This window comes from Schistocerca piceifrons, chromosome 9, assembly GCF_021461385.2.
Source record: "Schistocerca piceifrons isolate TAMUIC-IGC-003096 chromosome 9, iqSchPice1.1, whole genome shotgun sequence".
NCBI lineage: Eukaryota > Metazoa > Arthropoda > Insecta > Orthoptera > Acrididae > Schistocerca > Schistocerca piceifrons.
This window is the reverse complement of record NC_060146.1, coordinates 207,558,153-207,580,859: the sequence shown is the minus strand read 5'-3', so window position 1 is coordinate 207,580,859 and position 22,707 is coordinate 207,558,153. Positions and strand designations below refer to the sequence as shown.

Here is a 22,707-nt window from a genome sequence, read left to right as displayed (position 1 = left end):
AATAGGTACACAAACAAAAGGCACCGAGCTTAGTTAGCTTTCAGAAAGCATTCCTTTTTCAAGTTTGCAGGAAAAACATGATTTTAAACACACACACACACACACACACACACACACACACACACACATACGCATGCGCATGGATACACAAACTTGCATGCACACACCAGTGTGTGTTTGCATGCTTTTCCCTATAAGCTCGAAAAAAAGAAGTACATTCTGAAAGCTAGCTGAACTCTGTAACTTTTGTCTGTGTATCTATCGAAGATGCAGGACTCCTGCCTTTTGGCGAGTTTTCTTCATTACTCCTAAATAATTCATAATTCTCAGCCAGACCTTTCCATACATTACTGTACCAAATCATTATGTATACAAGAGCTGTTGTACAGTGAACAAGCCTAGGCATCAGTACACAATGAAATTAACTGCATTCTTTACGATAGCTTTGAGTGAAAAATACAAATCAAGATCAAACCTTTATTGAGAAACTGAGATTTATGGCGTTTTTTAATGTGTATCTAATACTTACATCACAAAAGAAGTAACATTTATGGAAGCACTGTAAATATTTATTTATTACATCAAAAATTTATTCAGTGCTGTATATTTGAGCTAAATGCAATTTTTAAATATTTATTATTCTCTGCAGAGAAGAAATAAATGTGGCTTTTTTTTTTTGACAATATTGTTCCACAAGCTGTAGTCAAGTGAATCAGCAAGGAGATAAACACATTATTAAACATTATCCAACAACTTTGGACAGTAAATATTAAACGTCAAGGAGATTTTCAACACTTTGAAGAAAATCAAAATTGTTCTCAAGCAAAATTCAACCAAAATATGCATGCTGAAAGTAATACATGAGTTTTGCATGCACTAAAACATTATCAAATAATCTCAGGGTGTGACAAGAATGGTTTGAGAATGAGGTGACAGAGTTGGCAGTCGCCATGGTCTACCAAATTTAACAATGATTGAGAACCCATAACTTGAAATAAGCAGTTTTCATATTACACAACCAGACACACTGTAGCAGTCATCACACAGCATCTAAGAACTGCAAGGTCATGTAGAAGACACATAGCAGCAGCAGACAGAGTGTGTGTGATATTGATAGATGATGGGATGCAGTTGATGCTTCACAACAAACTTCCTAGTAGTGTCCACTGTATTAAAATCTGGAAGGTGCTGTACCTTTAAGATATGATATCCTGTGAAGTAAATGTATAATACACAAGACTTATCAAATAATAATCATGTAAACTATGGATGCACAAGAAGACACATACAAAAAGAATTAAAGGATTAGTTAAATATAAGTTACAATACAACAGCTGCAATGCTGTATGTTGCAAAGGAATAAATCACAGATTTCCAACTTTCACTCCATCAGGAAATGTAAACTGGTATTGTTTCTTGGGGCATTTAAACAGATGTTACTAGAGGTATGGTGAGACCAAAAGAAAACCATTTTGTTGTAAGCCACCTTAATTGGGATGCAGCATAACAGGGTATGCTACAATTACGAGACTTCACAAATTACAATTATTTTGAGGCAATATTTAAATCCATGCACTGGAGTGAATGAGCACAGAAGAAATTATAATCAGAATTACTTGGTTCTAAGATATACGATAATAGTAACTGGAGTGGCTATAGGGATTATGCTGAATGGCATTTAAAGCAAAATATTTAGAATACCCAATCAGAGAAGAAAGTTTATTAGAAGCTGTTACTGGTAGACAACCTTGGACAGTAAAGGAGAAGCTCCTTGGCAACAGTTAGGAAATGATGATAAAATTATTAGAATATTTTTAACAAATACACACAGCGGACAAATTACCTCACAGATGGAAAAATGGAAATAGGTCTAGTTATGAGTGACCAAGCAAAACATAAGACAGCTCTAACCACAATACAGAAAGAGAAAATAGGACCAGGAATATAACAAGACAGGATACAAATGGAAAAATAATACACAAAATAAAGAATATTCAAATAAAACATTACACAATCACAACTGCAACACAAGGGAAAACTCCAAGGCTTTTTGGGTACAGCTCAGTCCCTAGCAAGTAGAGATGAATCATATAATTGTAAAATATTATGAAACTATATGGTACCCGATACCTTTTCAAGCCTCAAATACCTGTGATGCATATATGCAGACTGAGGTGACAAATGAAAATTTGTACCAAGGCTGTGATTCAAACCCATTAGGCAGACTGAAGTGGGAAGTATGATGGGGCAGTCCATGCAGTTGTGCAAAGCCAATGTATCAGGGTGGCATCATGGTTAACACTTCTGACTAGTGAGCACGAGATGTGGGTTTGAATCCCCACCTTCATTTGTCGCTTCAGATTGCATATATACATGTAATAGTGATTCTATGTTGCTAAGATTTCAAAATAATGTTAATGTAATTGAAGAATTGTTGGGGGAAAGAGAAGGAGTGATGAAAAAATATTTTAAACCTACAGTGAGTAGTCACATATATGTACCACAGCTGGACCTTTCTTTTATTTTGATCACTGGTTCTTTGGTGCATAGAATGAAAAGCAGGAGTGAAAGATTACAGGGATGTAGTCTTATACCCTTTCTAATCAGAACACTTTGTCCTTTGTTTCCCATTCTTATTTTTGTCTTTTTGTTTGTGTTCATACTGTATGTCATGTCTCCTACCTGTAACTTACAACTATTTCTCTGAGAATTTTGAATATCTTCCACTGTTTTACAGTATCCAACACTTTTTTTTAGTTTCACAATTTCTATGAGGATGCCTACATTTTTCTTAAGTCTTGGCTCCATTATCACACACAACATCAGAACTGCCTCTTCTGGTGCCTTTTTCCTTTCCTAAAGCCAAACTTATCTTCATCTAATAGATCCTCAACTTTCTTTTTGATTCCATTTCATTATATTCTTATCACCAACTGGGATACATGAGCTGTTGAGCTGATTGTGCAACATTTCTGACATTTATCAGCCCTTGATATCTTTGGTAATGTGAGTTTCATGTTCTTCTGAAAGGCCTCTGTGATGTCTCCAGCCTCATAGATTCTACAAACCAACTTGAAGATCCCAAAAATATTTTCGAATTTCTGGGGAAATGTTATCTATGCCTTCCACCTTATTTGAATGCAAGGCTTCCAAAGCTCTGTTATACTCTCACTCTAATACTGGATTCCCTTTATCTTCCATACTGACTCCAATTTCTTCTTCTATCATGTCATCAGACAGCTCCTCTCTCTTGTAGAGACCTTCAGTGTGCTCTTTACACTTACCCACTCTCTCCTCTGCATTTAACATTGATATTATTCTTCCATACTTAATGTTGATACCTTTGTTTTTAATTTCACCAAAGATTATTTTCAATTATCTATACATTGAATCAATGTGTATGAAAACCATTTATGTTTCAATTTCTTCACACCTTTTTTTCAGCCATTTTGTCTTTGCTTCCCTGCTGAAAATTTTTGTGCTTCCTCCTTTCACTGAACAGTTGAAGAATTTCTTCTATTACCTAAGATTTCTTTGCAGATACCTTCCTGGTATCTACATCCGTCTCTCCAACTTCTGTGATTGCCCTTTATAGTGATGTCCATTCCTCTTTAACTGAACTGTGTGTTGTGGTTATCATTACCACAGTATTTACAGCCTCATCAATCCGCATAAAGCACCGCAATAGATGTATATCAGTGTGAAGTGAGAAGGAATGTTGCCAGAATGCATTGACCATTCTTACATGGACTTACATGATGGTATTAAAACTAAACTCTCCCTGAACAGGCCATGAAGGCCGAATGGTACTGACCGACCGCCGTGTCATCCTCAGCCCCCAGGTGTCACAGGGTGTGGATATGTAGGGGCATCTGATCAGCACACCACTCTCCCGGTTGTATGACAGTTTACGATAGTAGAGCCACTACTTCTCAATTAAGTAGCTCCCCAGTTTGCCTCACATGGGCTGAGTGCACCCCTGCTTGCCAACAGCACTCAGCAGACTGGATGGTCACCCATCCAAGTGCAGGCCCAGCCCAATAGTGCTTAACTTCGGTGATCTGACAGGAACCGGTATTACCACTGCAGCAAGGTGGTTGGCTTAGATAATGGAACAGGGTGCTATTTTGTGTACAAAATGATCAGCTCTACATCCCAAAACTAGTAATTTGCACAACAGTCATTATTGGTATTTTAAGACCACTGACTGTGCCATATTTTCAAAGTCTCCGTGATGTTATCTTTCAAAAAGGTAATGTGAGACAGCATTTAGACTGTGCTGTCCTGACCATCCTTAATATAAATGGTGACCACCCATTCCTCTAACCAGCACATTCTCTAGACCTGCTGAACCAGACACTATGGTTAGGACCTCTGGCATAGAATTGATTCAGCACCGAATGATGTGCCTGTAGGAATTTCAGTGCAGGGTGCATGCAGAATGAAATAGGATGCTGGTTATTGCAGCAGACATGAATGTTGGTGAATAGACAAAGAATGTATTCACACAATACGATCATTTGTAGCAAACTCTGAGCAACTAGCTACAAAGATATTCCTACCTCTGGGAGGGCTGAACTCATATTGCTGTCAAAGAGTTTTATTTATACAATATTTCATGTCATCATTGGTGAGGCCCCCACTAAGCACCCCCACTGCCACACTGTCGGGAGGAGGACAACAGAGGTCCCGGGCACCCACGTGTTCTGCGCGCACTTGCAAGTGATCGGAAACGCAGTGACCAGCTGCAAGGCAGGACACAAAGACACAGCTGGACCATCTCACAAGGAAGAAGCACAGTGATGGTGCTTGCCATGCCTTCTTTAGTCCCAGTGATACTGGCTATGGTAGAGTGGGAGGGGTCATCAGATACAGCTTTACTGAAACAGCCAGTCAGTGTTGAAGTTCTCGATTTCTGACATCGAAAGGGTCGCTTATGGTGATGATGGATGAGGTGTTCATTGGCTTCTCTCTCTTCTTGTGTGTTGACTTCTGTACAAGTGTCTGTGCTAAGTGTATCTTTTACACACTGTACAAATATGGATGGCCTGGCATGGTGTTAACCTTAGCAATACCAATGCATTTTCCATAACAAGTACTGACAAGGGAAGAGGGGGGGGTTATTACCTTAGACCCACAAAAAAGTAAATAAAAGCAGATTCCACTAACTGTTGTTAACTTTCATTGACAATGTATTTTTTTAAAAATGGGAATTGATTTATAAGTAAGGTCAAGAACCTGAAAGTATCTTTTAGTATATCCTTAGCATTACCAAGGCATTTTCTGTAATGTGTGTAGTCAGGGGAGTGGTACTTCATGACCATCATAAAAAACTTTAAAAAATTCAAATTTCATTAATTGTCATTGACTTTTATTCATAACAAACTTTCTGAGGATACATATAAGAAGTGTTCTGAACCTGAAAGTATGAATATGACATTTGTTGTGAAAAGTCACATTCACTACTAACACTTAAATTTTTGGGTTAAAGTTTTCTGTAAATTTGAAATCAATTATGAATCTGTTACATAAAGTCACTGAAAACAATAAATATTTTTTCAAAAATTTTAAAATATGTATTCTATGATTAATTTTGTGCTCTGTCATGTCTGATGACTATTTATAGATCACACGTTTCACCTGTTGATATCACAGTTGTGCTGTCTCCTTCATGCCAGGAATTTGTAGACAGTAGTGCTGTTCCTGCTTCAACTGCCTCAGATAATATTGTGCAGCAACCAGTTCTCTACTAAAGAAACATACCCAAGCTTGCAGGCCTCAATTCTCATTGTGTAGCTTGCTTGACCTTCTGCTTTTTTCTTCTTCATAACTCTTTGTCATCGCTTGTAGTTCTGACTCCAAAACCTGACTGATTAAATAGTTCCAAGTGGATGCCATAAATAGGGATTAAAAGTGGTTGTACTGGAATAGTATTCTCTGGAGCTGCACATGAGGGTTCTGATGGAATTTGTCCGAGGATCCCTGCTGATTTGCCTCAGGATCCTTGGTGTTGAGTCAAATGAGAGGTGAAATTGGCAGAGAAAATTCACACTTGAGATCAGTTTGTGAATTTCTGTGATCACAAACTGCCTTATAATGCAAGTTTAGGTGCACAGTGCATGTGACAGTTCCAAATTGCATGATATGAATGTCGATTAGTGTGAGCATCTGGATGACAGCCATAAAACATTCCATTTGTGGAATGACACTCACTCCAGAGGCAGTGTCTATAAGGAAGTATTTATTTCTTGCATCATTGTACCACCACCACCTCTTGTATTACCTCACCATGATATTATTGCACATGGTCTTCAGTGGCTATTACTGGAAACATGCAATGGCTTTACAGTAAACAAGTACCATGGTGAAAAAGGAAAACACATGGTGCTGTGAATGATTTCAAGACAGTTGTGCATATACTATCAAGTGCTTCAGCATTTACTCACGAAATATGATGACAAAAACTCATGACGGAAGCACCCTCACTCCCAGGTGCAACAATGCTGTGGTCGAGTAATAGATGGGGAAAGCAGTTTTGGCCCACTGCTCAAGCTGTAGGTGGTTTTGTTGTGCGTTTGGGTGGTTGTGCAACACAGAGCTGTCAGGTGCTCAGTCGGCGATACGTGAGCGGAACCGGCACAGCAACGTCTGTGCCCCCTCACTCCCGTGAGATATGTTATTTTTGACTGTTGGTGGGGTAATCATTGCCAGCTGAAGTTATCACACCCCCAAAGAGATTGCTTGTGATGCTCTCAGGAGTGTATGGATACGCTCAAGTCTCAGTGTCTCCTTGTGGCTGTAACTGACATGATGTGCCAGGAATATTTTCTACACATTATGTTAGCTTCAAAAGTGTATTGTTTGGATTATTGGTAGTGCCTACTATCAGGTTGGAACTCAAAAATAACTAAGAGGTACAGTAGTATGAATATTCATACAAATTGCAAACTTATTAAAATACGCATTAATGAAACACTGTTCAGTAAACAAGGAGAGTCCTAACAAGTAACTGAACAAAGTAATTAAATGTGGCACAAAGCACTGTCCATATTTACACAAAAAGTCACAGTTCACAGTCAATGTTGTCTTGCATAAGTCTATCGGATGAGAGTACAATGCAATGACCCACTTAATCCACTTATTAATTAAGAGTCACAATGTTCAATAACACCTCATTCATGTGAGAATGATGGGTGATGCTTCCTACCGATCACATCACAGTTGAGTCACTACCTTTGTCTGTAGATTTGAGTTACAGAAATCACCCAAAAGTTTTAGGCATCCATATTAATGATTTTTTATGAGTATTACACATATTTTCATAAACAATATGGACATAGCTGTAGTGAGAGCAAAACTGAGAGCATAGGTGTTACATGTGTGTTAACATGATCAGGATTATGTGGTTATTCTCTCTTTGAGTTATGTTCAGCTGTTTATAAGCTGGCATATGAATAAATTGTTGTTTTGGATGTTATTCAGTCATTTCATAAATAGCTACTTACAATATTGCTATTCGGGATGTGCTATAGGCATTGATAAATTTTTTCTAGAAACTAAGAAAAGGTTATGGAATCTCTTTATGCCTCTGCGGTGAGATTACCTGGCTCCTGAGTTCTGGTGCCATATTAATTATTTTACGTAATGATAAATTATTTAAAATCATAATTAGTGTCTTAATTAATTAGTGAGATAGAGCACCAAAAGTGTGTTGTTAAACTCCAAAATCTAACAAGCCAGAAGATAAAATCGGTAATAGAAATTATAACAATATGGTATTTTCAGTGTTAATTATCTCAAATGTTAATTACTTTCACGCAAAATTAAATATAATACTGTGAAGTTGGGATGCCAGTTTTTATAATAAATGGTCTTACTCCTTTTGCAAATATGTTTTAGCTCATATGATGTAGGCAAAGTTGTATGATAGTACGAAGTTCCATTACCAATAATTTCTGATTAATATGCCTTAAGTGAAAACTGGTTATATTGTTGGACTCAGTACGCTGAAAGCAAATTATTGTGTAATTAATTTTGGTGGATCAAATTCTAATTCAGCTTTTCAAGCATTTCGATACATGCCATATATGTACAGTACACATAACAGTATGATAATTAGTATAATTACTGAGAAGGAAAATTATTAATAAGCAGAGATGAAAATGCTGCAAGTGGAGTTATTCCAATTTCACTAATTATGTGGATGTAATGACCTATGCCGCTTACTAGGGCCACAAATTCGGACGTATCCTTGCCGATTCCAGAACTGTATAGTACGAATTCAATGGCTGTGAACCCTGTTGGTGAGTGTTTAGTTTGAAGGTTGGCAGTTTAAGTTGAGAACGTTATTGTATATGCGCTCCACAAATGTCCTGTTGGGAATGTGCTGGAACATTTGGTATAAGGTTGACGGTGGACAAGATCCCACAGACTGAGCATGGCGCAGATGGAAAACTGAGAGCCTTCCCACATTGTGTAACCAGCTGGGCCTTGCACTAAATTATGAACAGATTTGTCTTGATCATTCCTGACACAGATGCACCTGTAGAATCACATGAGATGTCATCACAGACACATGAACTGGTTGTCCAGATACTCTATTGTTGATGTGATCACCAAGGAGGTCGAAATACACCACACATTGTTCATACACATGTCCAATATTGTTGCTGTTGTCATTAACATGCAGTAGAACATCACTTTCATGTTTCACACCAATCATAGGTTGGTCAGGGTGGTGGCCGAGCAGTTCTAGGTGCTTCAGTCCAGAACCATGCAACTACTAAGGTCGCAGGTTCGAATCCTGCCTCAGGCATGGGTGTGGGTGATGTCCTTAGGTTAGTTAGGTTTAAGTAGTTCTAAGATCTTGGGGATTGATGACCTCAGAAGTTAAGTCCCATAGTGCTCAGAGCCATTTGAACCATTTTTGGTCAGGGTGGAAGAAAACATTACATGAGCCCTTGAAGTCAACATTCTGTCTAAGTTGTTCAGAAAGACTGCAACTCCACTGTCGAAGCCAACATTTTATCACTAAATACACTTGTTACATTGAAATAGATGCTGCTATTTATTGCAGAGTCACCTCTGTAGGAATTCTGGTGCAGGAGGCATGCAGAAGGAATCAGGATGTTAGTTAGGCTGGTATTACACTATCATATTTCTTTGACAAAGATATTTTACATGGCACTATAAAGGGGTATTACACACCTTCATATTTTTCATCAAAGTTCAAGATGGCTGACAACAACAACTTATTATGCACAGCAGTTGCATGTAATGCAACTGCACTGTGTGCGCATTTGGAAGAGAAGCAGGGGGAAAAAAACATACTCGGGTGAAGCCACAAGTTTTACAACGAGATGATAAAAGTGTTCAGCAAAAGTTGTTATGTGAGCTCCAAGTGGAGGATGTCAAGTCTTACATAAATTACTTAAGGATGGAGGAGCATACATTTCAGTACTTGCCCAGTAAAGTGTCTCGTCATATCACAAAGCATGATACTAACTTACGAACTGCTACATCTGCAGAAGACAGGCTCATAGTAACACTCCGATTTCTTGCTGTAGGAGAGAGTTACTCTAACTTACAGTACAACACTCAAATACCACAGTGCACGTTAACTAAAATAATACCTGAAATCTGTTAAGCTATTTATAAAGCACTAAAGGACGATATCTGATAGTAAATAAATGTCCAATACACTTCATGTGCATTAAAAACTATTTTTATTGTAGATCAAAGTAATAATTACATTTTCTCTCCCACAACTACTAAATTAATAGAAATGTATAAATCTGATAAAGTGCTTTACAATGTGAGGCATCCTGAGTACAAAAACAGATTAAGAGGCCTGTAGAGCTCAGAAAAAAATTATATATATAAATGAAATAAGTATGTTGATACATACTTTTGCTTTCTTGTGAGAGTAGCTTGAGCAGAGGCCATGTCATCAGTGATGCACCCAGGCCGCATCTCATGGCTAATGACCTCCGCAACTCTTTTGTAGCTATCCAGTCTTCTTAATCTACACTCCTGGAAATAGAAAAAAGAACACATTGACACCGGTGTGTCAGACCCACCATACTTGCTCCGGACACTGCGAGAGGGCTGTACAAGCAATGATCACACGCACGGCACAGCGGACACACCAGGAACCGCGGTGTTGGCCGTCGAATGGCGCTAGCTGCGCAGCATTTGTGCACCGCCGCCGTCAGTGACAGCCAGTTTGCCGTGGCATACGGAGCTCCATCGCAGTCTTTAACACTGGTAGCATGCCGCGACATCGTGGACGTGAACCGTATGTGCAGTTGACGGACTTTGAGCGAGGGCGTATAGTGGACATGCGGGAGGCCGGGTGGACGTACCGCCGAATTGCTCAACACGTGGGGCGTGAAGTCTCCACAGTACATCGATGTTGTCGCCAGTGGTCGGCGGAAGGTGCACATGCCTGTCGACATGGGACCGGACCGCAGCGACGCACGGATGCACACCAAGACCGTAGGATCCTACGCAGTGCCGTAGGGGACCGCACCGCCACTTCCCAGCAAATTAGGGACACTGTTGCTCCTGGGGTATCGGCGAGGACCATTCGCAACCATGAAGCTGGGCTACGGTCCCGCACACCGTTAGGCCGTCTTCCGCTCGCGCCCCAACATCGTGCAGCCCGCCTCCAGTGGTGTCGCGACAGGCGTGAATGGAGGGACGAATGGAGACGTGTCGTCTTCAGCGATGAGAGTCGCTTCTGCCTTGGTGCCAATGATGGTCATATGTGTGTTTGGCGCCGTGCAGGTGAGCGCCACAATCAGGACTGCATACGACCGAGGCACACAGGGCCAACACCCGGCATCATGGTGTGGAGAGCGATCTCCTACACTGGCCGTACACCACTGGTGATCGTCGAGGGGCCACTGAATAGTGCACGGTACATCCAAACCGTCATCGAACCCATCGTTCTACCATTCCTAGACCGGCAAGGGAACTTGCTGTTCCAACAGGACAATGCACGTCCGCATGTATCCCGTGCTACCCAACGTGCTCTAGAAGGTGTAAGTCAACTACCCTGGCCAGCAAGATCTCCGGATCTGTCCCCCATTGAGCATGTTTGGGACTGGATGAAGCGTCGTCTCACGCGGTCTGCACGTCCAGCACGAACGCTGGTCCAACTGAGGTGCCAGGTGGAAATGGCATGGCAAGTCGTTCCACAGGACTACATCCAGCATCTCTACGATCATCTCCATGGGAGAATAGCAGCCTGCATTGCTGCAAAAGGTGGGTATACACTGTACTAGTGCCGACATTGTGCATGCTCTGTTGCCTGTGTCTATGTGCCTGTGGTTCTGTCAGTGTGATCATGTGATGTATCTGACCCCAGGAATGTGTCAATAAAGTTTCCCCTTCCTGGGACAATGAATTCACGGTGTTCTTATTTCAATTTCAAGGAGTGTATTTCTGTACTCAAGGTGCCTCACATTGTAAAGTGCCTCATCAGCTTTATACATTTCTATTAATTTTGTAGTTGACAGCACAGACAAATTAAACTTCGCAGCCATGTTTACAAACACACTACCAGTGACAGAACACTGCAGCAATACTAGCACTCCAAGTGGTAACATTTCACATTGCAGTGAACAGAAGACAAGTGACTTTTATGATCAAATCTACAGCAAGGCCCTAGATTTGATCATCTTTATTTGGTGACAGGTGCAATTTGACGAAGTTCCCTTTTGCACCATAAATGTCTTTGACATAAATATTTGACATATCAGCTTTAACAAAGAAATATGATAGTGTAACACAGGCCTTAGAGCAGTAAACATGAATTCATTGCTGATAATGGAGCATACAGAAAGATCATGCACACATAGTACAATCATTCACAGTGAAACTCCAGGTGGCTAGAGATGAAAAGATATTCCTTCCTGCAAAAGGGCTGAACTCATATTGCTGCTAAAGTTTTATTTATGGGATATATCATGTCATCAATGGTAAGTTCTAAGACTTGATGCCTCGACAGGTTGAAGCCATTGCTGGTGCCAGAACTAACAACTATGTGTACTTCATTTCACACACTGTACACCCCCGGATTGCTGACAAATTGAATTGTGCCGTTCTGTATTCAACCAAACACACACACACACACACAAACACACACACACACACACACATACACACACACACACACACACACACACACACAACAATGTACTAGGAATTACCATAATTTTCCCTATGAGTGGATTAGCTCTAATCATAATATGTTGTTAGTATACCACTTCACACAAGGAAGTTAGGGTATAAAAGTTTTGATTAATTACCTTGCTTAGTGCAGTTTACTGTCAATTTATAACTCTACTTGTTCTGTGTTTCTGACCACACTCCTTCATTCTGGGTTCTCCAGAAATGACGCATGGATGGATTGATGAATGAATGGATGAATGCATGGATGGATGAATGAATGAATGAATGAACAAGAAACAGGTGTGGGTAACGAATAGAGAAAAATTATTCCTCTTCGGGACAGTGCTCTTGATACAAATATGGAGCTGGGGTATATGAAGGATTTTAGTTGAAAATCATATTAAACTCCAAACTGTTTACCAGTCTTGGTACTGTCAGACACTTCCATCCATATCAACATTTAAAGAAATTTCTGGATTGGAAGAAAATGTTTTCAGTCCAACAAAGAAGTTGTGGCAGCTGTTGATGGGTGTGTGGGATACCTACCTTAAATCATATCATGTATGGTGTCTCCTTACCAAACATACGTTGCATAAAAAGCATAAAATAAATTCCATGTTTTACCTAAAAAGCTGCTTTTATCTGTTAAGCTGAGAAATTTTATCTTTGAGCTGGTGCAACTTTGAAATACATACCACAGCAACTATGCCAACCTTCAGAGAGAGCTTTTATTAGATGGTAAGCTACTTCTTTACCCCACCACTTTCCCCTGCCTCCCTCATCCACTTACCGACACCGCCATCTATGACGTAACTTGAAAACATCATAAACATTATGTATAAACTTAAAATCACAACTTTGTCACCATTATTGTTGGCTGTAAGGAATCATCTCACCTATTTGTGTTACAATGTGATGATATGTTCCCTGACCACAAACGGACCTGACCTGATTACAGGTGAGGACTGGTTGGCAAAATATAATATCACGTCAAGGGAAACAGGCTTCAGTTATTGTTACAATGCCTCTACAAATCCAGCTACACTTACAGAATTTACAGAAGCAGTTTACCGAATGTTCCATGGAATCGTTCAAGGTAACATGCGGTAAGTTATGGTCAGTCGTATATTTTCTTTTTGCATATGTGCCATTAAATGTTAAAAAAAAAATACTATGTTAGTCATCTTTGTGTCAACATTTATAGACACTTTCTATACCTCTGGTTCCAAACCACATAAATCCAATAAAACTTCAGAGAATTTTTTTTTTTAATTAAAAAGATATAAGTTATAAATAAGTTCTTAAGTCAAAATAAAAATTGATTTATATGGTAATAAGAATGTTCAAAGTCTCTGGGCATTGATACCAATAAGAGCTTAGGTTGGAAATCATATATTACAAATCTTCTAACTCAAAAAATTTCATTTCAGTAAAAGGCCGGCAGGTTGGTTTACTTTAAATTTTACATTTCATTAATATCAAATGGAAAACATTTTCTGGTGCCATTCTACACTTGGACATTAGGTATTCATTGCACAAAAATATCCAAAACAGATTATCTGTGCCATATACCCTTGAGCATGCTTTAGGAAACTGTTAATCAGCTAAGCACAGAAGCAGCAGTTTTATAATACATTTATTTGCTATGTATTTTTAACACATTTACTTTGGTTATTAGTGATTATTATGACTCTAATAAGTAAAAACAGTGTTCATGAAAATGGTACTAAATGTCTAAGCTCTGAAACTTGTGCATTACAAATTATATCATGTTATAAAACTGGATTACTTTGAGACTCAGGTATTATTTTGTGACAACAGCACATTCCAGCTTTTTATTCTTAAACACTGTAATTCAAGTAATATTTAACACGTAACTCTGCTGCAGTGTTTCTCTGCTGTCATTAGTGATGGAATCTACAAGTACATGTATAATAATTGAGCTAGTCATGAACACATGTTGGCAGGTATAATAAAGTGTTTTTACATTTATTGACTGCTTCCTGCTACTGCCGATAACTTTCAGGAGCTAACTAGCTGAAGGAAAGTTGATATAAGTTAGTTATATGTGCAGACCATGCTACACACTGATCAGCCAGAACACTATGATCACCAGCCTACTATCGAAACAAAATCATCCAACATGCTAGCAGCATCACATGGCGAGGAATAACTGGTAGTCATATGCGGGCGGGCGCATGCGCGTGCGCGTGCGCGCGCGCGCGCGTGCGCGCGCGCGCGTGCGCGCACACACACACACAGACACACACACACACACACACACACACACACACACACACACAGTATCAGTGAGTGTGCTGTCCTTGTGTAGAATGAAGAGGGTGTGTGATCTATCTGAGTTTGACCAAGGGCAGATAGTAATGGCCCAAGAGCTCAGTACAAGCATTTCAGAAACATGCATGACTTGTCAGGTGTTTGAGTAGTGCTGTGGTGAGTGTCTTTAACATGTGGCAAAAACATGGTGAAACCACATCCAAACATTGTGGGGTCGGGCAGCGGTCACCCCTCATTACAGATCTCGGATGTCGTAAGCTGGGCAGTCTGGTAAAACGAGACAGTCAGTGAACTGTGATGAAACTAACATCGGACTTAATTGGACAGTTTACAGGAGTGTCTGAACACACAGTGCACTAAACACTCATAACGACGGGCCTCTGCAGCCAATGACCCGTGCCTGTGCCAATGTTAACACCGTGACTTCGGAAACTGTGACTGAAATTGGCTTGTGACTACTGGCACTGGACATTTGCAAAATGGTAGAGTGTTGCACGATCTGATGAATCTTGTTACATTCATCATCATACTGACGGGAGGGCACAAACCCGTCATCTTCCAGAGGAACAGCTCCTCGACACCTGTACTGCACGATGGAGACTAGCTGGCAATGGCTCCGTTACACTCTGGGGTATATCCGTGTGGTTATCCGTGAGTCCAGTGGAGTTCATGTGAGGCACCATGTTTCCAAGGAGTATTGTACACTGGTTACGGACATGTACACCCCTTCATTACAATCAAGTATCCCAACAGCAGTGGCCTTTTTCAATAAGCTAATGCACCATATCACAGGGACAGTAGTGTGATGGAATGACTCAAAGACCACAGTGGTGAGTTCCAATTGCTGTCCCCCCCCAACTCACCAGATTTTTATCTGATCAAACATATCTGGAATGTGATTGCACATGGTGCCAGAGCTCATTGTCCTCATCCCTGGAATTTATGGGAATTAGATTATTTGTGTGTGGATGTGGTGCCAACTCCATCCAGCATTAACTCTTGTGCTTAAGGATTTTTTTTTGGGGGGGGGGGGGGGGGGCAACAATGCTAAAATAAATATTTCATACTCAGAACACTAGAGGATTCCAAGTGAACAAACTGTGACAAAACTTGGCAGATGCTTTTGTACACTCACTGTGTCACGTGGATGCATACCACTCATTCAATTGTAACCCTGTTGGTGCTCGCATGTTGATGTTGAATGTGTTGGAACTGAATCATAGAAGCAAAATTTGAGGTAAATAATCAAACAGTAATAAATCATTACTAGGATTATTCATTAAAGTATCTCCTATAAAATGCTGATAGGAGTGGGAGTATCAGTTAAAAACTATTGAGCAAAAACTGTCAATATTGAGATGAAGATACTTGATATTAAGAACTATCTATATTTTTCCATGTTTCTACACATGACAGATCAGTTTGTATAATAAGAACAAAAGTGGACCCACTATCATTCTGCATTCTTTTAATTACCTAAAATCAAAACTGATTCCAAGCAATACCTCTGATCAAATAATATTTGAGCTTCCTAGAAGGAGAGTTGGATAACGACTGTTCTTACACATGTGGATTTTTATGTTATAATTATTTACATGTATCTTCTAATGATGAATTATGTTTATATTACTCTTTGATGTGTTCTTACTTATAAAGAATGCATCATGTAAGACTTGAAAATTATATGGACTTCTTTATTTGTACATCAGACTAATTGAGCCACATTTTGCAGGCTGTACAAAGGTATAGGATGTCCATTTAGAAGTCGAAAAATTACTAACTGGTTGGATAGGCCAGAAATAATCACTCAGGGTGATCATTTGGATCAGATAGCCCTTGGTATGGCACAACAACCTACTGCAAAGGATGATAAATACACAGACTATGAGGTATGTGTGTCAGAACTTGTTACTTCAGCTGGTTTGTGTGTAAGCTGTAAAACATCACTTTCACTTTATTACTGAGCTCACATTTTTTGCCTGACTCAACACTAAACTGATCTCTTTCAGCAGAGCCATTGTTCATGTATTGTTTGTTCCCTGTGTAGAGTAGTTCTCATTTGTTAAATTGATCCATTATGTAGTTTTAAATATGCACCAATGTATTGCTTTTACCTCTCTTTGTTTTCTTTTCATGCACCACATATCTTGAAAAGAAGCATCCAAACTAAGAAATAGGAAACTGTATGATTTTTTTGCATGCTGGTAAAACCTCCGCCTCAATCTTCTTCCACCCTCCTTCCCTTCTTTATTTACTCATCGTGTTCTATACATCATACCAGGAGGGATAAGTAACAAGTTAAGGTAAATAAGGAGGGGCTGTTAGAAAGTGTAATTAATAGCCAAGTATTGTTTAACAGTTGTAAACAATTTGTGCTATTATTCTGAAAAATGTTGATGCCTCTTCATTTATATTTAGTAGTTGCTGTTCACCTGTTACTGCTAGCTTAAAATCTGCATGAAGACTTTCTAATATAGAACAAGTTAACTATGTGCTGTAAGAATGAGTGATTATTTATAATCAACATAACATTGTATACATTTGACAACAACGTTCTATCTTTGAAGACAGTCAGTTATAAGTCTGACATATACCTGTATAATCATTAGTGTTATGCTTGTTTTATTTTGATATTTTTTCTCTCATATTTTTTTGTCCTAATTTAATAATCTAGCTTCTCTAAAGAACAATGTCTTAATTAGGTTGGTTTCATTTTTTAGAAGTTGGGGAGGGGCCAGGGTTGGCATGGTTACATTTACAATCCTGTGAAACACTAACTGAACATTATTAAATATATTTGTTTAGTAGCAGGTTCAGTACTCGTCAAATTTCTTTGAGATTCAGACTCCACATCTCTCATTTATGACTAAACTGAGTATTTCTTAGATTACAGTCCAATTTTGCACTGAGTACTGTATTATGATTTTCCAATTTCAGTCCCATGGCACAGCCAGTGGACCACAGAGTTTCTGAACTTCAATTTTCTATTACATAGCACTTCACTGTTACATTGCCAAATGCAGTCCCCCACTCCTTGATTTGCCCAGAGACTTAATAGGCCTATATGCATCATTTCACATACTCTGTCAGTCCAACTGATCACTTACACATCAGTACTGCTGGTATCTAAAAACCTTGTGGTACTACAGATACATTAACCCTTAACTCACGAGGTGACTTTTCTGTGATGTATACCACAAGGTGTGGTCTCTGGGACCCCTATGTTTGAACCGAGGTGACATTTCTGTGATGTATACCACAAGGTGTGGTCTCTGGGACCCCTATGTTTGAACCGAGATTTAAGGCAAAAATCATTTGAAATTTCTAATTTATGTTATATAATTTTTATTTTTACAATTATTTAAGTGTTTCGTAAATGCTTCTAGTTTATTTTACTGCACTAAACAAAGCCTGCAGAATTTTACTATCTATCACACATAAGAACATAATTTTGTGTGGTTCTTTTAAATAGTACAGATAAATACTGTTAGAGTACTGAATTTTACATTGTGAAAAATTATGCAATCTCTGTAGCAAATAAATTTCCAAATAAAACTAAATTTCAGGGTTTAAATTAGCACACAAAAAATCCAACCAAAAGGTACAGAAAGAAAGTCTGTAAAATTGACATTCATTGCTAGGAACTACATTTCATCACCATTCAGAACACATTCAAATTTAACAGACACTTTAAATATTTCATTGAAGAAACAGACACCTCCATTACAGCTTTGCTGAAGTTCTTCCTCTGAATGATACTCTTTTCCGATAGCAGGACTGTGATCACTGGCTAATGTAAAATCATTGTCTTTTTTGTTTATTTCTCGATCTATATCACTGACACCTTCCTTCATAGACTGACTAACAATTTCATCAAACTCGGGAAAGTTAAAAATGACACATTCATGCCAACACATTTTGGGCTATACGGTACTGTGCTGAAGAAAACAGGTATGTAGTTCACGAGTCGCGCAGTAGGAGACTCCAACACCTATTAATAACAAGTCTCAACAATAAACACAGAAGGTGATAATTCAAACAGCAACAAAACATCATAGGGGTGGCAATTTATGGAGGGTAGGGGGAGTATAGAAGCATTCCCCCTCAACTGGCCATGGAGAGTGAGTTTGAAAATTTTCACAGTCTGAGAGACCACACCTCGTGAGTCAAGGGTTAACAAATTTTACTGTATACAATTTTTTGTCATTTACATGCCTTTTATATGTAATAATACTTTAAGGGCACAAATAGTTTTTCATTTCAAAAATGTTTATTAATAAGCTTTAAAAGTTATAAACTTCCATTTTTACAAACCATATTTTGACTAGTGTTGCATCCACACTGGACTTCCCACCTAAAATTTATGAAATTCTCTAAATATTAGTAAAATATTAAATATGATAACTTAGTATTGCAAACCTCAGCAAAATATTACAAATAATTGAAAAGTTCCCAAATAATATTTTCACCAAAAATGTCATTTAAGTGGTCCAATAATAATGAATTTTACAGCAAAACTATTTGTTTCTTAACAATATTGAATTTTAATCATGTGTATAAAGCTTTTGTAAAAAAAAGTCATTAGCATCTCACAAAATTCACTACATTTACTCTTCCTTTACATGTTAGCAAAATTACCCAAAATTTCCTTTGCAAAAATGAATAATATATAATTTTTAATTTTTAACTAACATTTATTCCCACTGATCATTGCAATGTTAAGCAGTGTATGTAACACCTACAGTTATTTTAAAAAATCTTAAGTGTGAGGACTGTCATATAAATATTGCTATAATTTTCGGTGGCAACCGTCCGATATACAGGTGATTCAGTAAGGGTGAATAACCTTTATGCACAACACACCATGAGTTATTGCTGCCAGATGGCAATTCTCCATCCTCAGCACAGATGTTTGGTATAGGACTCTGTAATGTTTCTGCTCACAACTAAGATGTGAAATGCTTGTAATTGCAGTCTTCTCATTGATTTACAGGGACTGCTGCAAAAGACACAAAGTTTTGGAGCAGAAAGGCAATTCATTAATGTTAAAAACACTTATATTGATGTGTCAGGGGTGTCAATGATTGTTAATCAACTGCCAAACTCTTTGCATTTGCTGCAGTGGGGTCTTTTTCTTACAATATGTTCCATTCCTACATCATTATAAATAATATTCTCACAACCAAAACTCCTGGATATCCATAAATTATTTGTAGTTTCTTCCCTTCTCACTTCTCCACTCAGCAACAATCAGTCTGAGCAAATGCTGTACAAAAACTGAGACATAACTGCAGCAAACTGAGCAAAAACTGAGTCATGCAGGCACAGTTGAAGTCAGTTATAAAATGTTTAAACAATTAAGGGAGCACTTAGCTCTTCATTAAGAATTACAATCAAGCTTTTCACATTTAACTTATTTTAATATGAAAGGAAATCATGAATTCAGCTACCTACAGGCATTGAAACAAATAAATGGTGAAAGTTGAAAACTTCTGCTGGACTGGAACCGGAATCCAGATGCTCTGTTTCTTCAGAATGGTTGCCTTAACTGCCTCAGTCATCCAGACATGCTTCCTTGCTGACCCAAATTCTCAACCCGTCACAGGCAAGTAGTGCCCCCTTCTATTAGCCCTGCTGCTCAAAGAATTTGCTTAGTCTCGCAGGGGTTCCAAAGATGTGGTGCACCTGAATTGAAATACCTAGAGCTGTCCTCACTGATATACGATATGTGTTGTCTGTTCTGTCAGACACGCCACTGGTGGTACAGCAGCAATCATCCATATAGAATACAATAAATCAGGACTTTAGCCAGCTACAGGCATTGAAATAAATCAATGGTGTGCCAGACCGGGACTCGAACCCTGATGCTCTACTTCCCTACAACAGTTGCCTTAAATGCCTCAGCCGTCCAGACATGCTTCCCATCTGACTCAAATTCTCCACCTGTCACATGCAAGCAGCACCCCAGTCAATTAGTTCTGGTCCTCATGGCATTCGCCAAGTTCTACAGGGGTTTGGAGTGTATGGTGAAGCTGTACCAAAAGTACCTAGGGCTGTCCTCACTGATATGTATGTATTGATATGTTGTGTCTGTTCCGTCAGACATGTCAGACACAACAGACACCACACATCAACTTATTGTTTTTTTTTTTTGTTTTTTTTTTTTGTTTAATTTGGGGTTTAACACACGCCCACAAGAATTAGAATGTTAATAGAATGGTCATTTTCCCAGTAAATACTGTTCTTCAGACTCTTACATCTTCATACAAAAATCACATTAATTATGTGATTTTAACAACCCAGTGTTTTATGTAACAATGTTATTATTTGATCTGATCAACTATTTCATTTATAGAATAATAAATGTAAATAAAAGAAAATTTACAGAAAAATGAGCTTAACTGAATAGCATTAATGTAATACTATGAAGCAATATGAAAATTGAAAGATTAACAATGAAAAATGAAGTAAACAAGTGTATCCCGATGTATATTAGTTGTGTGTATCATGTTAGGCAATAATATAATAACAATAATATTAGGCAATAAGCAACTCTCAGTACATTACATTACTGTGTCCCTCATTTGCTGGGCAAGTAAACTGATGAGAAAGTTTAAAATCAGAAAGAACACATACACAGATGTATCTGCAGAAAATTTAAAACTGGTGTGGGAAGCCCACTCTTCCAATGTTCTAATTGTAATCTGCACATGACAAGGAAGACAAATGATGTGCAAAATCATCCATAAATAAGGAAGGATTAAAATACTGCCTCAAGGGATGCCGTTCTACTGCTGAAATCTTTCAGGCAGAATTTTGCCAGCTTGGTATTTGAAAAAGTGCTGGAATGGGGAGGACTGTATGAGTACAGGCAATCATTATCATATGGAGCTAGCCAAGATTAGTTTGTCTCCAATCAGTATTAGAAATATCTTTGCTTTATTAGTTCTGGAGAAATGCAGTAACACACTAGGCCATACTGACCCTATGACTAATCTTCAAAAATGGAATGAAGAGGAGAACATTTGTAGTAAGTGTTGATTTGGAAAAATCTTTTGACAGCCTTGACTGGAATACACCATTTGAAATTCTGAAGTTAACAGAGATAAAATAGAGGGAGCAAAACGTTCTCTACAACCTGTACAGAACCGTGACTGTAGTTATAAGAGTCTAGTAGCACGCAAAAGGAAAACTGTATTTGCCAAGATAGCTGTAGCTTCTCCCCTTTTTTATTTAATCTGTACATGAAACAAGCAGTGAAGGAAACCAAGGAGAAGTTTAGAAACAGAATGTAGGTGCAGGGAAAAGAAAGGGCATCTGGAGCTCTCAGTGTGTAGGTTGTGGATTGCATCCAACATGCTGAAGGTGCTGTTCTGGCAGCTATCAAGGGAAAACAATGCAATCAACTTCAGGTTGTGGCACATGGAACAAATGATGACTTGGATCATCCCAGTGACAGGCAGAGAAGGTTGAAGAAACCAGTTGTGCTGGCAGAGTTTGAAAAAAACTCACAGTCTGTAGTATTTTGAAGGTCTACAACATTCTAGGCTGCACCTTCATAAATTAGTGTCATAGGGCTGAGAAGTGTACTGTCCCCTTAAATGAGTCAGGTCTGCACTTCACATTAGAGGCTGCTACTCTGGTAGCTAGCTGGCTATGTGTGGAGTGCACATAATGTTCTTTTTAGAGTCGGTGGTCCTCCATCCATTTCAGATAATGATAACTGTAGGAAACCTGAAAGAGTGAATACAAAATCCAAATAAATTCCCTTACAGGCAAGAGTATTAAAATCCTAGTGATTAACGACCAAAGAATTTTAAAAAAATGCCAGAGTTTGAAGTGCTCCTCAAAATATTGGAGCTAACAATGTACAGTGTGGGACATGAAAAACTGGCCCCAAGTTCTAGACAGCTCATTGTTGGGAGCCAATTGTCATCTGTTGTTTCAAAGCTGTTGTGACTATGTTTTGTACAGGATGGCATGACCTGTCACACTTCATGTGGGTGCACCTCATGAGTTCGTGAAAGATTCACAGAGGAAAACACTGTCAGCAAAGGATTATGTCTGCCATGTTTGTCAGACCTAACCACTAGTTACTTTTATCCTTGGGGCAGTGTTAAGGTAAATGTGTGTGCAAATAACCCAATACTTCTAGAAGACTTTAAGCACAATATTCATAATGAAATTTTGAGAATTGATGAGGCAGAGTTGTGCAAGGTGTATAGCAACATGTGG

General features: G+C 38.7%; 1 protein-coding gene across 1 annotated transcript in view; it reads left to right on the top strand.

The window, feature by feature from the left end:
* LOC124717288 (peroxidase-like) overlaps nucleotides 1–22,707 on the top strand; it is a 128,115-nt gene that overhangs the window by 90,718 nt on the left and 14,690 nt on the right. The window contains exons 9-10 of the mRNA XM_047244102.1: nucleotides 13,136–13,283; nucleotides 16,205–16,361. Of these exons, the coding sequence (XP_047100058.1) occupies nucleotides 13,136–13,283; nucleotides 16,205–16,361 (305 nt within the window). The remainder of the gene's footprint in view (nucleotides 1–13,135; nucleotides 13,284–16,204; nucleotides 16,362–22,707) is intronic.